Source organism: Meriones unguiculatus, chromosome 5 (genome assembly GCF_030254825.1).
Source record: "Meriones unguiculatus strain TT.TT164.6M chromosome 5, Bangor_MerUng_6.1, whole genome shotgun sequence".
Taxonomy (NCBI): domain Eukaryota; kingdom Metazoa; phylum Chordata; class Mammalia; order Rodentia; family Muridae; genus Meriones; species Meriones unguiculatus.
Genome location: NC_083353.1, coordinates 105,147,269 through 105,161,200, shown reverse-complemented (window position 1 = coordinate 105,161,200; position 13,932 = coordinate 105,147,269). Strand labels below are relative to the sequence as shown.

General features: G+C 51.8%; 1 protein-coding gene across 1 annotated transcript in view; it reads right to left on the bottom strand.

Annotated features, from left to right (window-relative positions):
* Positions 1–393: 393 nt before the first annotated feature.
* Slc6a1 (solute carrier family 6 member 1) overlaps positions 394–13,932 on the bottom strand; it is a 33,385-nt gene continuing 19,846 nt past the window's right edge. The window contains exons 6-16 of the mRNA XM_021637608.2: positions 13,165–13,274; positions 12,361–12,493; positions 9,464–9,598; positions 9,184–9,287; positions 8,604–8,728; positions 7,581–7,693; positions 7,229–7,360; positions 5,853–5,955; positions 4,115–4,215; positions 3,313–3,480; positions 394–2,620 (exon numbers count right to left, since the gene is read on the bottom strand). Coding sequence (XP_021493283.1) covers positions 2,516–2,620; positions 3,313–3,480; positions 4,115–4,215; positions 5,853–5,955; positions 7,229–7,360; positions 7,581–7,693; positions 8,604–8,728; positions 9,184–9,287; positions 9,464–9,598; positions 12,361–12,493; positions 13,165–13,274 — 1,329 coding nt within the window. The 3' untranslated portion in view covers positions 394–2,515. The remainder of the gene's footprint in view (positions 2,621–3,312; positions 3,481–4,114; positions 4,216–5,852; positions 5,956–7,228; positions 7,361–7,580; positions 7,694–8,603; positions 8,729–9,183; positions 9,288–9,463; positions 9,599–12,360; positions 12,494–13,164; positions 13,275–13,932) is intronic.

The following is a 13,932-nucleotide window of genomic DNA, read 5'->3' as shown; positions in this document are numbered from 1 at the left end:
GGACTATTGTGTGTTCCCATCCCTAAGGAAGGAAGGTTTGAAGTGTGTGTGCTTCTTTGAAAAGATAACTATCCCCCAGCGCCTCAGATCCTTGAACCCTTGGTGCCCAGCTGGTCGGGCTGTTTGGGGAGATTCAGGGGGCACAGACTTGCAGGAGGAGGTATGTCACTCAGGGAAGGGCTCTGAGAGTAGACAGCCTCACCTACCTACAGTTTGCTCTGTTTACTTTGTGCTCGTGGTTCACGATGGGAGCTGTTGGCTTCCTGCTCCTGCCACCATGCCTGCTGCTTACCCGCCGTGCTGGACTTTCATCCCTCTGAAGTAACTGCCTTCTCCTGTAGGCTGTTTGGGTCGTGGCATTTTGTCATAGCAACAGAAAAGTAACTAATACGCTGCATATCATAGAACCTTTATTATTTTTTCCTCTAAATTCTTAGAAACTTACATAACGCCCGTGCTCTAGTTGTGATATCATTTATAGACATTTAAAACACATCTTCATGTATAAATATTTTACATTTGGTCCATAGAACAGATAATTTTACTAAATAATACTGTAATTTTTTTTTAAAACAGGCTCTGTATATAGTCTGAATAGGCATATATTACATATACTTTTTATATAGAGATAAATTTACTTGGTGTTCTGAGAATAAATCCTTATTGCAAAAAAAAAGCATATATGATAATACAATTATCTTCTTCCCTCTGGGCAAAAACTAAAAAAGAAAAGTTACACATATTCACAGTTCTCACAGTAATTGTACGACCCTTAATGTTGTGCTCTAGAAGGTACGTTTGGGTGGAAATCAGGGGATTCCTTGCCAAACATCTCAGAGGTGCTTACGAACATGAAATATACTGCACTTATCTCAGAAAGACTTGTTCTCAGCTTCACATCCAAGGACAACGAGCAGCAAGAAGAAAGCCTCCTGCCCTCATCCTAAAGGGCTTCATACAGAGGTGAGGGAGGGATGGGGCCACGAGACACAGTGGAGGGTCCTTGCATTCCACACCTGGGACTCTGGCGACAGGCACCTGGGCAAGCTGGTCGCAGAGTCTCCACCAAGCAGGGAGATGCCTCAGCCACACGACCCTTTTACAGGTGGCCTCGCTAGATTGCCTACACAATATCACACAGGAGGCTAAACGCCACATGTGAGGCTGGGTGTGCGCGTGTGTGCGTTTCTATGTGCATACATTTTTGTATTCTCTACAGTGTGCTTAATGCTCTGAGGGAGATAGCTTATTGCAAGAACTGGTGTGCTGGTCACTTTTGGATGAGAATGACAAGAGATTTAAAAAAAAACCCACGGTCACAGTTATTCACCATAGTTATTATGGATTAGTCATAAACACAGTTTGTGAGCTATCAAGCTAAGGAGCTACGGGACAAGACATATGCTTTGCTACATGGGAGCCCATCCTCTCGGCAGAGGAAGAGAGATGGGGCTGCTGGAATTTTCCAGAAACTGTCTCCACTGGCTTCACCAACACAGAGCCCAAGGCCAGAAGGGGCATGTGACACTTCCCACTGGAGCAGGTTAGCAAGGGAAGCTCAGTGTCAGGGTAGGGTGGGTGAGGCCTCTGGATTATCCCTCCTCCATTAAGTGGGCATATACATTGAGAAATTTCCAGAAAAGTGGGGGCAGGGAGACAGCAGAACAGAGTGGCAGTGACAGTCTAAGAGGGAAACCAAGGTGAACTGGATTGGTCCTGATTTAGACAGAACCTTCACCTTGGTTTCCTTGGCCATTGTTTGTGCAAAACTGGGCAGCTCAGAGGGACCACAGATCCCACTTAGGGAAAGTCCTGGAACGGTGACCAAAAAAAGGCAATTGTGCTTGTGGCTTTTTTTTTTTCTCCTCAGCATACAGGTCCCTTCTGGACTGGCTGCTGCTGTTAATGCCACCAGGGAAGGTGGGGCAGGGGGCACTGAGCTGCCCGGGTCACAGGGTCACAGGGACAGAGGACCCTCTCCGCAATGCTCTGTGAAGCCACAGAGGTGTCTGTGAAGCTGCCTCGGGAAGGAGAAATTAAAAAGGAAGAGGCAGAGCCCACCGGCTCCCAGTGGCCGTGAACCACATGCCGTAGCCCTGGTCCATGACCAGGTCAGAGCCAAGATGAGCAGAAAAGTCTGGATAACAGTCTACAGTTGGGGCACAGGACAACAGTCCGAGTAAGACTAAAAGCCAGGAGGGTGTGGCCTCAGCTCTCACCCTCTCTGGCAGCATAAAAATGAGCTACGGTGGCAGCTGCAAAGGCCAGCCACTTGCTCATGCTATGGGGCCTGAGGGAAAAGTCACCAGAACCCTGTGAAAGACCCCCCAGGAGTGGCTACCCATTCAGGGCCCACTCAGGGTCAGACTGTCCCCCACCGCCCCTCTCTACATGGTGATGGTGTCTGGACCCGCCCCTTGAGGTAGGTGGAGACAAAGAACATCTTCAGTCTTCAAGGGGTGCGGGTACAGCCAGACCAGGGTGCCAGTGTTGGGGTGATGAGGGGGACGCACCCCTAGATGTAAGCCTCCTTGCTGGCTGAGCTGCCAGCCTGCGGCTGCTCAGGGCCATTCTCAGGGCGCACGATATCTTCACTGGGCTGAATCATGACCTGGAGGCGCTGTGGGCAGGGGTGGTGGTGAGGCCCCTCCCACCTCCCTTCCTCCACCAAACCCAGCTCCTGGCCAGGGACACACTTGCTCTCATCTGCATGACCCAGAGGCTCCTCACCAGCCCTCTTATGCCTTTCTCGACATTACCTCCCGTCTAGCCTCAGCATGGCCAAAGGAAGCTGGTCAGAAAGCCCCTCTCCATGTTTCAGGACCCAATCCCATTTCATCTGGCATAAAAGCCAGATCTTAGACCCTCCACAATCTGGCCACTGCCACCTCTCAGAACCCAGTGTCTCCCATCTCCTCTTCTCCCCTCCTCACTTAGCTACTCAAGCCACACTGACCTTCTCTGCTCTTCCAATACTCCAAGCGTGTTCCTCTGCCCGCCACAGCCTTCCTTCCAGATCCTTACAGTTTCCTGACTGCCCTTCCCCCACTTCCTCCATCTGTCCTCCAGCCACACTCATCTCCCTCCGGCTTTCCTCATGGTATTGTGACCCCTGGACCTTCCTGTGCAAGCTGCCTGCCCTACCCTCCTAAGAACATTCTTTCTTCTTCTACCTCAGCCTCGCTTGTCCTCAGGCTTCCAGGAGGCCACCCTAATTCTCAGGTTCCCAGGGCCTCAGAGGTATACTTTGCCATTCTAAATGGCTTGCTAGCTCAACTAGACCTTGAGTTCCCCCAATGCAAAAGGGCTTACCTGCTTCAGAGAGCCCTTTAGGGTAAGGAACATGTAAGCCATGTACCCAGGGATGAGCACCATGGAGGACAGGGCCATGAGCCAGCCCACACCCTGGCCCCACTTGGGGAAAACATAGCTTCCCATGGTGAGTGGCGTCATCTGCACAGCGCTGAAGAGAAACACGCCCTGGGGGTGGGGAAGGGCATGACAGTCAGCTCTGGGAGGCTAGACCAAGCAAGGCCCTACCTCCGGCAGCTGACTCTCACGGCCTACTCTCCAGGCACCCTGCAGATGAGGGATGAAAGCAGAACCCTCTTTCTGGAAAAGACCTGGAGAGGAGGAACCTGCCTGTGGGCTAGCCAGTATAGTACGTTGGACGGTCACCCCGGGCCACCGTGGGTGGCACAATCTAGGCAGCAGCCCAGTTCCCACCTCAAGGAGCTTTGGTGCCCCTGTCAGGGCTCTGAGGACCTCAGCACCCCTCAAAGAGGGAATGGGTCCTACTGAGAAAGAGAAGCCTCCACATGTCAGGAATCTGGGCTCCTGGGTTAGGCTGAGCTGGCTCAGGGGCTCAAGACAACATTCTGGTTGCTGAGGCTACCCTACCCACGTGATTGTTTCCCAGCAGGGCTTGGCACAGATGCACAGCTAACAGTGGAGGGGGAAGTGTTACTTGGGGGTGGGGGCAGAAGATCTGAAGAGCTTTACCCTGCCCTCACTCCCAAAAGATTTCTTCAGGGAGCAGACCTGTCCACACCCCAGCCTACTGCATCCCAGTGGGCTAGCCTCATCCCAGTGGCTGGTCAAGCCCCATCCTTACCGCCACAATGATGGGTGTGAAGAAGGACCAGCATAGTTTCCACCAGATGCAGGGCCTGGAGCCAACCATCTCCTGGATGTTGTCATAGAACCGGTTGACACCTGTGATGTGGGAGTAAGAGCAAAAGACAGGAAGAGCTTCCAGGACAGAGAGCTAGGACCCAGCTCTTCCACTTCTTTGAGGTGCGGCCCTGAGCAAGGCCCCTCACTTCTGTGAACCCCAGTGCCCTGGTCTCTTGTGTGGGACACGTGCTTTGGTTTTAATCAATTCCTATGGCACCATAACATGACAACAGGAGGATAAGTAAGGACACACCTGCCTGACACCCCTCCCACAGACACCTGTCCCAGCCATGCCTTCGTTGGCTTTTCCAGGAGGGCACATTTCCCTTTGGTGGTCTTACTGTGAGAAACTGATGATAGATTGTAAAAAAAAAAATGAAAAGAAAAAAAAATCCAAATTTAGAAAAATCAATGGTAATGATAAAAGAAAAACCTGAAGCCCTCAGGATGGAGCAGGTCACTGTTCCCTGTGGAAAGGCACAGAGCAGGGGGACCATTAGAAGGGAGGAGGGGGCAGTAAGAGAAGAAAGGTAATGGGGTACAGGTGGAGGATCGGGGAGGGGCACAGCGCTAGGCTCTTTCAAAAGGTGTGTCCTGCTGAGAAAGCTGGAGTCTGGGAAGGACATTGTTTTGTTGTTGTTGTTGTTGATTTTATTTTTTTAGTATTTATTTTATGTAGATGAGTGCTCAATCTGCATGTACACCTGCATGCCAGAAAATGTCATCATATCCCAGTATAGATGGTTGTGAGCCATTATGTGGTTTGTGGGAACTGAACTCAGGACCTCTGGAAGAGCAGACAGTGCTCTTAACCATTAAGCCACCTCTCCAGCCCAAGGGAAGGACATTCTTAGGTCTTTGGGCTCTCAGGCAATCATCTGGAGAAACTTGACCCCAAAAGAAACAAATAAAACAGAATTTTTTCTTTGTGATTTGTTCTAGAATAGTTCACACCCACAATCAGACATAGTCTTGAAGTCAGTAAGCATGTGACTTAAAAAATCATAGAGTTTGGAGTTCCCCTTTTTCAGATAATATGTTTTTTTCTTTTTTCACATTTATTTATTTTGTTTGTATGGGGGGAAGCACTTGCGGAAATCAGAGGCCAACTTGTAGGAGCCATTTATCTCCTCCCATAGGTAGGTTCTGGGGATTGAATTCAAATTGGCAGACTTGCAACTGCTTTGAGCCATCTCATCAGCCCCGAATAGAATTTCAAACCAATCTTCTTATCCTCAAACTTATGAAGTCTTGACAGCTTGCATTTTATTTTTTAAGATTTATTTATTTTTATTGTGTGTGTTTAAGTGATTTCAGCACCATGCTCAATGCTCAATGCAGTATCTGCAGAGGCCAGAAAAAGAACTTGGATCCCTTGGAACTAGAGTTACAGGAGGTTGCGAGTCTCCACGGGGGTTCTGGGAACTGAACCCAGGTCCTCTTGCAAGAGCAGCAGGCAGTCTTAGCCTCTGATCCATTTGCAACCTCTGGCTTGCATTTTAAATGGATGTGTGCAATGGTTCAGGTCACACTGTCTCAAAAGGGCAGCCCCTATGTTAACTAAACTTGTGAAAGTGTTATATAGATATAAAATAAAGGTTTCATGTTCAAGATGTTGATTGGATGGATGGATGGATGGATGGATGGATGAGGGAGGGAGGAGGGCTGGTTCTCACCATAAAACCAGGAAATAGAGACACACTCAAAGAAAACCAGGAACAGCAGGCTCATGCCACTGGCAGAATAATAATCGAAAAGTTTGAAGACATAAATGCCGCCCTGAAAGAGACAAAGGGATAAAGTGTAAGCAGGGCTCCATCCCTGCACACTCCCCCAGCCCCAAGAGGCTGAAGAGGCTTGCATTGGGCACACTGCAGCAGGAAAGCTTGAGGGCAGAGTAAGCAAGCCCTTAGGGTCTATGGCTTCCTGGTCTTGGGGCCAGGAAGATGTCTGGGAGACGTCGCATTTCCAGTGAACTTTCGTTAGGACTAGAAAGTGGCCGAGCCATTGCCAGCACAGGTGATTCTTCTTTCCTGGTTAAACCCTCTCCTGACCCACATAAAACAGTGGGGAGAGCTATTGTTTTAAGTCACACCTGACCGCAAAGCCTGCAAGGCCTGAATCCCCATCCATCCTCCTGCTCTCTGCTTCCTCCACACTGGCCTCCTCTTGTGCTGCCGCCTCCCCAGACGCAATCCTACCACAGGGCCTGTGGACCCGTTCTCCTTGCTTCCCTAAGATCCACCACCACCACGCCACCCCACCAGCCCACCCCTGGCACCCACCCTGCCTCATCTCTTAAGTCTCAGCTCAATGGTCTCTTGCTTAGAGAGGCTTCCCCTAGCTATCTTGTCTGAGGCAGAGGCCCTCTCACTCCTAGTCACTCTTGAGCCTACTATTCATTTCCCTCCTGGCACTTCCTTTCAGAAAAAAAGTTAACATGGTCATTAGCTTTGACCCCTAAAACACAACCTCTCAGAAAGCCAGCACAGCAGTGCCCATCATTATAACGGCTGAATCTCAGGGTCACGCCATCCCACAGGCAGGCGTGTGCAGTGTTTCTTTCCGAGATAAATAGAAGGGACTTGGCAAGTGACAGTGTCGAAGGCCCCACTCCTGCCTCGACTCTGACCCATTTGCAAGCCCACTCTCCCCCAACTCCTCATCCCCCACCTCCATTTCCTCATTCCCTCAGTCTTATCCCTTCTACCTTCTCAATCCCAGATTCCCATGTCACCTCCATCCCTTCATCACTCCCATCCCCTCCTCCAAGAAGTAGATGCTTATGGCTGGGATGAGTGCTACATACTCTAGATTTGCCCCATGCTTTCTGGTTCAAAGTCTGCCTTCTCTCAGCAGTTTGGGACTCCATGGTGAATCTCACAGTGGTATGCTGAGGTTTGGCACGATGGTACTCAGTGCAGAGAAAGGTGTGATAGCATAGGCTATCCCCAAGGAGGCCCAAAGGCTGGAGAGCTTTGGGTCTTGAGGATGAAAAGATGTGCCAAGCCCTGGGGAAAATCTGAGCCATGCTGGATTCTTGTCAGCCTACCTGGGTGATGTTAGAGAGGCCAATCAGGTAGGACACGATGCACACGGCAGCAATGAAGAGTTCACGCCGATTGCGGAGGAGCCTGGGGTACTCATCCACCAGGGCAGTGATGAAGCCCTCCACGGTACAGAACTTGTTGGGGGAAAGATGGGGTCAGCCACTGTGCTGCAACTGGCCTCCACACTCCCTCCCACCCAAAACCTGGTCTTGTAAGGGAAGACAAGAGGCCTGTAGCTAGACAGCAAGGCCAGGTTGGTTTGTGTGGAGTGCGGCCCTCCAGGCACTGTCGGGGCTAACCAAGGCCAAGGGGCTAACCCCTCACGGAGCCCTCATGGTGCAGTGGGAGGCTCACCTGGCTGTCAATTCCCAGCATCAGCAGCATGGAGAAAAAGAGGATAGCCCAGAGGGGAGAGATGGGCAGCTGTGTCACAGCCTCAGGGTACGCCAAGAATGCCAGCCCAGGGCCTGGTGTGGAGGACAAGACAGAGGAAAGTAAGAGAGAGAGAGAGAAGAGAGAGAAGAGAGAGAGAGAGGAAGTGAGTGCTACCAACCCAGCCAGCACACACCCAGCAGCACACCCTACACAGCCAGCACGTTGCCACTTGCTAATTTGATCTCAGCTCATCCTGTGTGTGCATCCTGCCATCCCTTAGGAAGCACTGAGGGTCCAGAGGGAAGACAGATAGGTGAGTACAGAGCTGAAGAACCGTGGGGACATGGCCAGTAGCAAGGACAGTGCCACGTATGGCAAGGCTGGATAGAGACACATAAAGAAGGCAGGTGGAGGACAGATGCTGGAACTAGAGGGCTCCTAAAGAGGTGAACGGAGGAAGGGGAGGGTGCTGAGGATTCTGTTAGGCCTTGGGCAGCTGAAACCTTCAGGAGTGGGAAGTTACAGGGTAGAGCAGATGTGGGATGTCTGTCTGGGGCCTGGGGGTGGGGTGGGAGAGGCTGGAGAGTTCTAGGAAAATGAGATCGAAGAAGGAGGGTCCCCTTTGGGTGAGACAGGACCCTCAGCAGAGAGCATTCCTGCTGATATGACCAACCATGCCATGTTCTCCAAGGAAAAGCCTCATTGCCTTCCTGAACCTTGGGAGCCTCTGCCAGGCCCATAGTCCCTCCTGCTGTGGCCTGTCCTGGCCAAAAGGGAAAGGGGTAGGGCACTGAGTGTCTTCCTGGCTTGTGGCACTGGTGACTGTGGGAGCAGAGTAGGCACAACCCACAAGTGACCATGTTTTCGGAGCTATGACAAAAGTCTAGCCTGGAGAGCTTTGCCTCATGGAGGTGACCTGTTCCAGCTCACCCCACACGCACACTCTTTGTGACCACGCACACCGTCACGGCAAGCCCTACCTTCCCCAGGTAAAGTTCTGACCTGAGGCTGCGACATCAGCGATGGACCTCTTGGTGACGTGAGCCATGAAGCCCACGATGGAGAAGATGACAAAGCCAGCAAACATGCTGGTGCAGGAGTTGATGCAGCAAACAATGATGGAGTCCCTGGAGAGCAGGAGGGCCGCTGAGGTGAACGGGTGGTAACTATAGGATAGTGGGATGACCTCTACAGAATAAAGGGCAATGACGTCCAAGGAAAGGGAAGCGGAACCATAGGTGGCCTTAGAACGGCAAGCCCAGAGCAAGCCAGGCAGAGCTGAGCAGGAAAAAGGGGGTCACCTAAGAGGGTAAAGAGGGACCTAATATCTAAATAGCCAGGGCAGATGTTGACTACTACAGAGGTCGTGGAGACTGAGGTTCCACGGGGGAGGGATGGTAGTCTGAGCTGAAGAGCATGGCCTCCAGTGTGTGACAGCTGGGAAGTGCCAGAGACAGGTGTTCATTACTTGGGTAGAGCCGTTGGCACGCATTCCTGGGGCGTGGCCTCAATGAGCCTCTACCAGGAAGTCATGGTCAGGGGCGTGGTCACTAGGGAAGCCTCAGGACCCGCCCCCTCGCACCTGTACACGTTGTTGTGGAAAGAGTTGTAGCTTCCGAGGGCAATCAGGGACCCCAGACCCAGCCCATAGGAGAAGAAGATCTGGGTGGCAGCGTCGAGCCACACCTGCAGGCAGAGGATCAGAAACCCAGAACCGATTAAGACAGAATCATCATCGTAGCCTCGGCCCCCTGGAGTCCTGAGTGAGCATCAGCTCCACCTGACATGCTCAGGTACCTAGCAGTTGCAGCATGCTCTGGACCCTGGGGACCTGGTGGGGCGGGAAGGGGCGGGGCGCTCACCTCAGAATCTGACAGCTTGCGGAAGTTGGGTGTGATGTAGAAGAGGATCCCCTCTTTGGCCCCGGGCAGCGTCACTCCACGGAAGAACAGGATAATGAGCATAATGTAGGGGTACGTAGCTGAGAAGTAGACCACCTAGGAGCAAAGGCCGGTAGACTGCACCTCTCTGCAGTGCCAGATAGTTTCCTCCTCCTCCTGGAGCTACCCCATCCCTGGATTCCTAGACTGCTAGGGGTGCCCGCCTTCCTGAAGCCCTTCCATGGAGTCTCCATGGAGTCTCAGTGTCCCTGCTTCCCCATTCACATCACCTCTCCTCCCACCCTCTGTCTCTTCTCCTCCCAGGTGTATGAGGCAAGTGCCTGTCTGTGGCCAGGAAAGATCGAAGACACACTCTTCTGGGATGGAAGACACTCCCCAATCTTCCACCCCCATCTCCCCACCCCGCCCACCCTGAGGCCATGTCCTGTGCTTGGAATTCCCGTGGAGCTCAGGGCTGGCCTCCTGCCAGTGATCCTCCTGCCTCTCATCCTGCCTTCTCATCCTCCTCAGTTATCCTCCTGCCTCACCCTTCTAAGTGTTTGGGCTCAAACACTCAAAGTGAGCTCTCATCTTTGTTGTTGATTTGGGGGGTTTGTTTGTTTTTCTTTGAGACCAGGTTTCATTATGTAATCCTGGCTGGGTCTGAAACTCACAATGATCCTCCTGCCTCTGCCTCTGGGGCGCTGAAATTACCATGCCCAGCCCCCACCTCTCCATGTTCCGAATAACACATATGATGAGACCAGAGAAAGTTTAAAAACATGCGCCCATGCACCCGAGGTCCCACAGACAGCTCCTAGCAGTTACAGGAGAGACAGTTCACTTGTGGCTGACGTATTTATTTTCCAACATTCAGCAGACTCTCGGTTCTCACCATTCCTGTGTGGCTGACCACAGGTCCTTGCAAAAAGGGCTCAAATGACTGAGTCGCCTCTTTAACACATGTGAAGCTAAAAACACACAGGCCAGGCTCATTCCTAAACGCTGCTTCCCTGTCTCAGGAAGAAAATGAACTTTAATTACAGAAAGTCCTTCGGGAGGTGTCAGTGGGAGGTATGTGTGTGTGTGTGTGACTATAGCGTTCCAGCTACGTGGGGATCCAAACACAACCCTGAACCTGTCTGTATACAAATCTTTATCTGAAAAAGTGTTATCTCCCGCTTGGGAAAACTTCCAGCTGTGCACAATTACTGAACCTAAAGCATCAACTTCTCCAGCTTGTGACTTGGGTTGCTTAAGAACCTTCTGGAAATGGAGCTGCAGCTGGCAGGACATGGTGGCCTCTGTGTTGAGCAGGGGCATGTTTAAACGTTGTCTTCTGTCAGATCCATCGCTAAGGAACTGGTCTGTACAGTGCGCTTCAGTGTGATCCTGGCTGTCCCTGAGTCTGATGTGATCCCCGCATTGGTGGGTGAGCATGGGTAGGTACTGAATTACCTTTTTCCCTCTTATTGGACTCTGAGATCCTCAGTATCAGGAAAAACACCCACCAGCCATGGAGAAACCAACTTGAGAAAGAGGACTCAGTCATCAGCATGACCAGCAGGCTGGGTGACTTTGGGTAATTTCTTACCTTCCCTGAACCTCCTTTTTGCTTCTCAGCAAATGGGTATGATTTTCAACCCCGATGAGCAGAAAGGCTGTTGTATGAGGACACATGCCATGCCTAATATATAGTGCCTGTCTGTACTTCTCCATTTTCCAAGCTCAGCAAGAGGCTGAGCACACAGTAGGTGTTCAACAGAAACTTGCTGAAGGACAGCAATAATGGGTGGATCCACATCCCCAAATGATACAGTGAGGGAGGGCCCTGCTCTGTGTCTCCACAGGTAACCCTTCTGGGAATGCAGCCAGAATGTTAGGCACCCTACCACCACCAATGGTTATAACTGCTATTAAACACTGAGTTTCCATGTGGAGGACATTGCCAGCATTCTGTATAGATCGTCGGTCAGCCGGTGACAACCCACAGCAGATGAGGGAATTGGGGCTCAAAGAGGCCTTGTGATTTACCCAAGTACACACAGCTAGTCCCTGGGGAGCTGAGGTTCTAACTCTCTGGGACTCTTCTGCTTCCTAGAGTTAGCATGAGAGGGCCCTGTACCCACCTCTGCTCTCCCTAGTCCTTGTTCTAGTCTTAGGGACAGGTGAGGGGTCCTCTGACTCCCACACTGGGTCTGAGGATCTGGTGAGTTCTAGGGTCTACCAGACTGTACCACAGATGTGTACCACCTCTGCTCCCTTTAGACTAGAGCCCGGAAGTCAGCCAACTCTGTCCCCAAACTCTTCAACAGGACTTGTGGCCAGATGCCATCCTGGGTCAGCACCCAGATGTCTCCAACTGATACCCCAGCTCAGCCCTCATCTGCGCCTGTGTAAGTGAGCTAAATGAAGTCCCCTCCCTAGTGCTGAAGATCCTGACAGGTCCATTGAGCCACTGGGTACGTGTTTTCTCATGGGAGAACCAGTTTCAGGAAGACAGGGTGTATGCCCATGGTCCCGGAGCCAACTAGCTATGATGCGGGGATCTGAGCTTGGTGATGTGTAGCTCATCCATGCATCCCTTCACCCATGGGTCAGGACAGAAGATGGCACCTCTGGGTCCCTGTACTGGGCACAGGGTAGCAGAGAACAAGTGCCAGAGAAAGCTGGTTCAGTGCTCCTGGCTACGGCTACCTGTCACCTGGCTATGGCTCTGTCAAGCCCAGTGGTGCCGGGCACTGGCTTGTCTCCTTTTGTAAGAATGATCCCAAGCACTAAAACCTTAACTTATACAGATGGAGCCTGTGGGAGTCATGGGTACTGGTTCAGGACACATTTCTTCCTATAGACCTGTCCCCTCTCCTATGTGTCCCTACCTTTCCAGTCCAACCGACACCCTTCCAGATGCAGAAATACACAAGCACCCAGGCAATGGCCAGTGTGATGGCTAGCGGCCAGCGGATCTGTCCCGGCTTGTCCAGCCCGTCTGTCATCTGGTGCATGTTGCGCCTGGGAACAGAGGAAAGAAGAAAGGATCACAGAGGGCCATCAGGAGGTGAGTGACCAGGGCTCTGACACAGACCATAAACGAGTCCTGGTGACACTGTGACCTTGTGACTGTGGGGCCATGACCCTCACCTGGAGAGTGCACAGCAAGAGTCAGTGTCAACTGCAACTCCTGGGCTACTAAGCCTTCACCTCTGCTCTGCTCTACCCAGCCCTGTCGGATCCTCCTAAGTCCCAGGTAGGACCATGAAGCCGCTCTCCTGCCTGAGACCCTAATAGTGCAGAGGGTCCTCTTGCCTGAGTCTGGAGAAGAGAAGACTGTGACCTACCAAGGTCCACAGCTCACCCTTGCCTCTTAGCATAGTCCCTCACCACGTATCCTCTGTACCCGCCCCCTCACTGTGCCTATACACACACACTCCTTCTCTTACTCCACTCACTTCCCAACCCCCTGTCGTGGCAAACAGGCCACCTCTCCTGCCCTGCACATCCTCCTGCCAGGATAAGCCACCTGCTGCTGCCACTATCTGTTGACATACCCAAATCTCTAATTACCCTGGCATCAGTAGGTGTTCAAGAAAGACCCAGGGATGAATGGCTGAGGGAGAAGCTACATTATCTGCTGCCAACCAGCTGGTTCAACCTCCCCAGCCCCATGCCCTGCCCCCACTCACTCCCAAAACTCCACCACGGCGCTGGTCATGTTGGTGGTATTGACCAGGCTGTAGTTGGAGAAGCAGCGGTCTGTGTTCCAGGGGTTGTCACACTGTTTCCATGGCAGGGTCTGCAAGGGCAGAGTCACAGACAGGTCCAACTAGGTCCCAGAAGCTGGCCAGAGAGGACCCCACTCAACCTGCCCACCCTTATCACCCCACACACTCACTCACAGCCATTTTCCCACCTCTCCTTCTCAACAGTTCTCAGAGGCAGGTAGACAAGATCACATCATCCAAATATGAATTCCTGCCCCTCCAAGAACCAGCTTCCAAGCTATACTATGTCCACCCTGTGTCCACAGGGGTGACCCCAGCAGACAGGGTCTGTCCCATGTCCAGCCTGCCTCTAGGCTCTTTACACACGACTTATGGGGTGAGTTTTAGTTTCTGTTTCCTTCTGCTTCCTGGTCAAATACAGGCCATCTAAAATCTACCACTGTTCTGTGTGCAGCTCGGCATCGTGGAAGACACACAGTATTGTACAGCAGCATTTTTCTAGGATTTTGTCTCCTTTACTCACTACAGCCCCACGATGCCTCTGTCTCTTGGACTCTGACCACTTTAAGAAGCATGAGCAGATAGAACCACACAGCATCTGTTCTCCATGACAACCTCATCCTCTTCAAGTTTCATGTCCACAGTGCATGGGTCTTCCTTCATTAAAGCTGAGTAATATTCCTCCACACACATAGATCCCAGAGTTCCTGAGACCCTACTTTTGCTTCT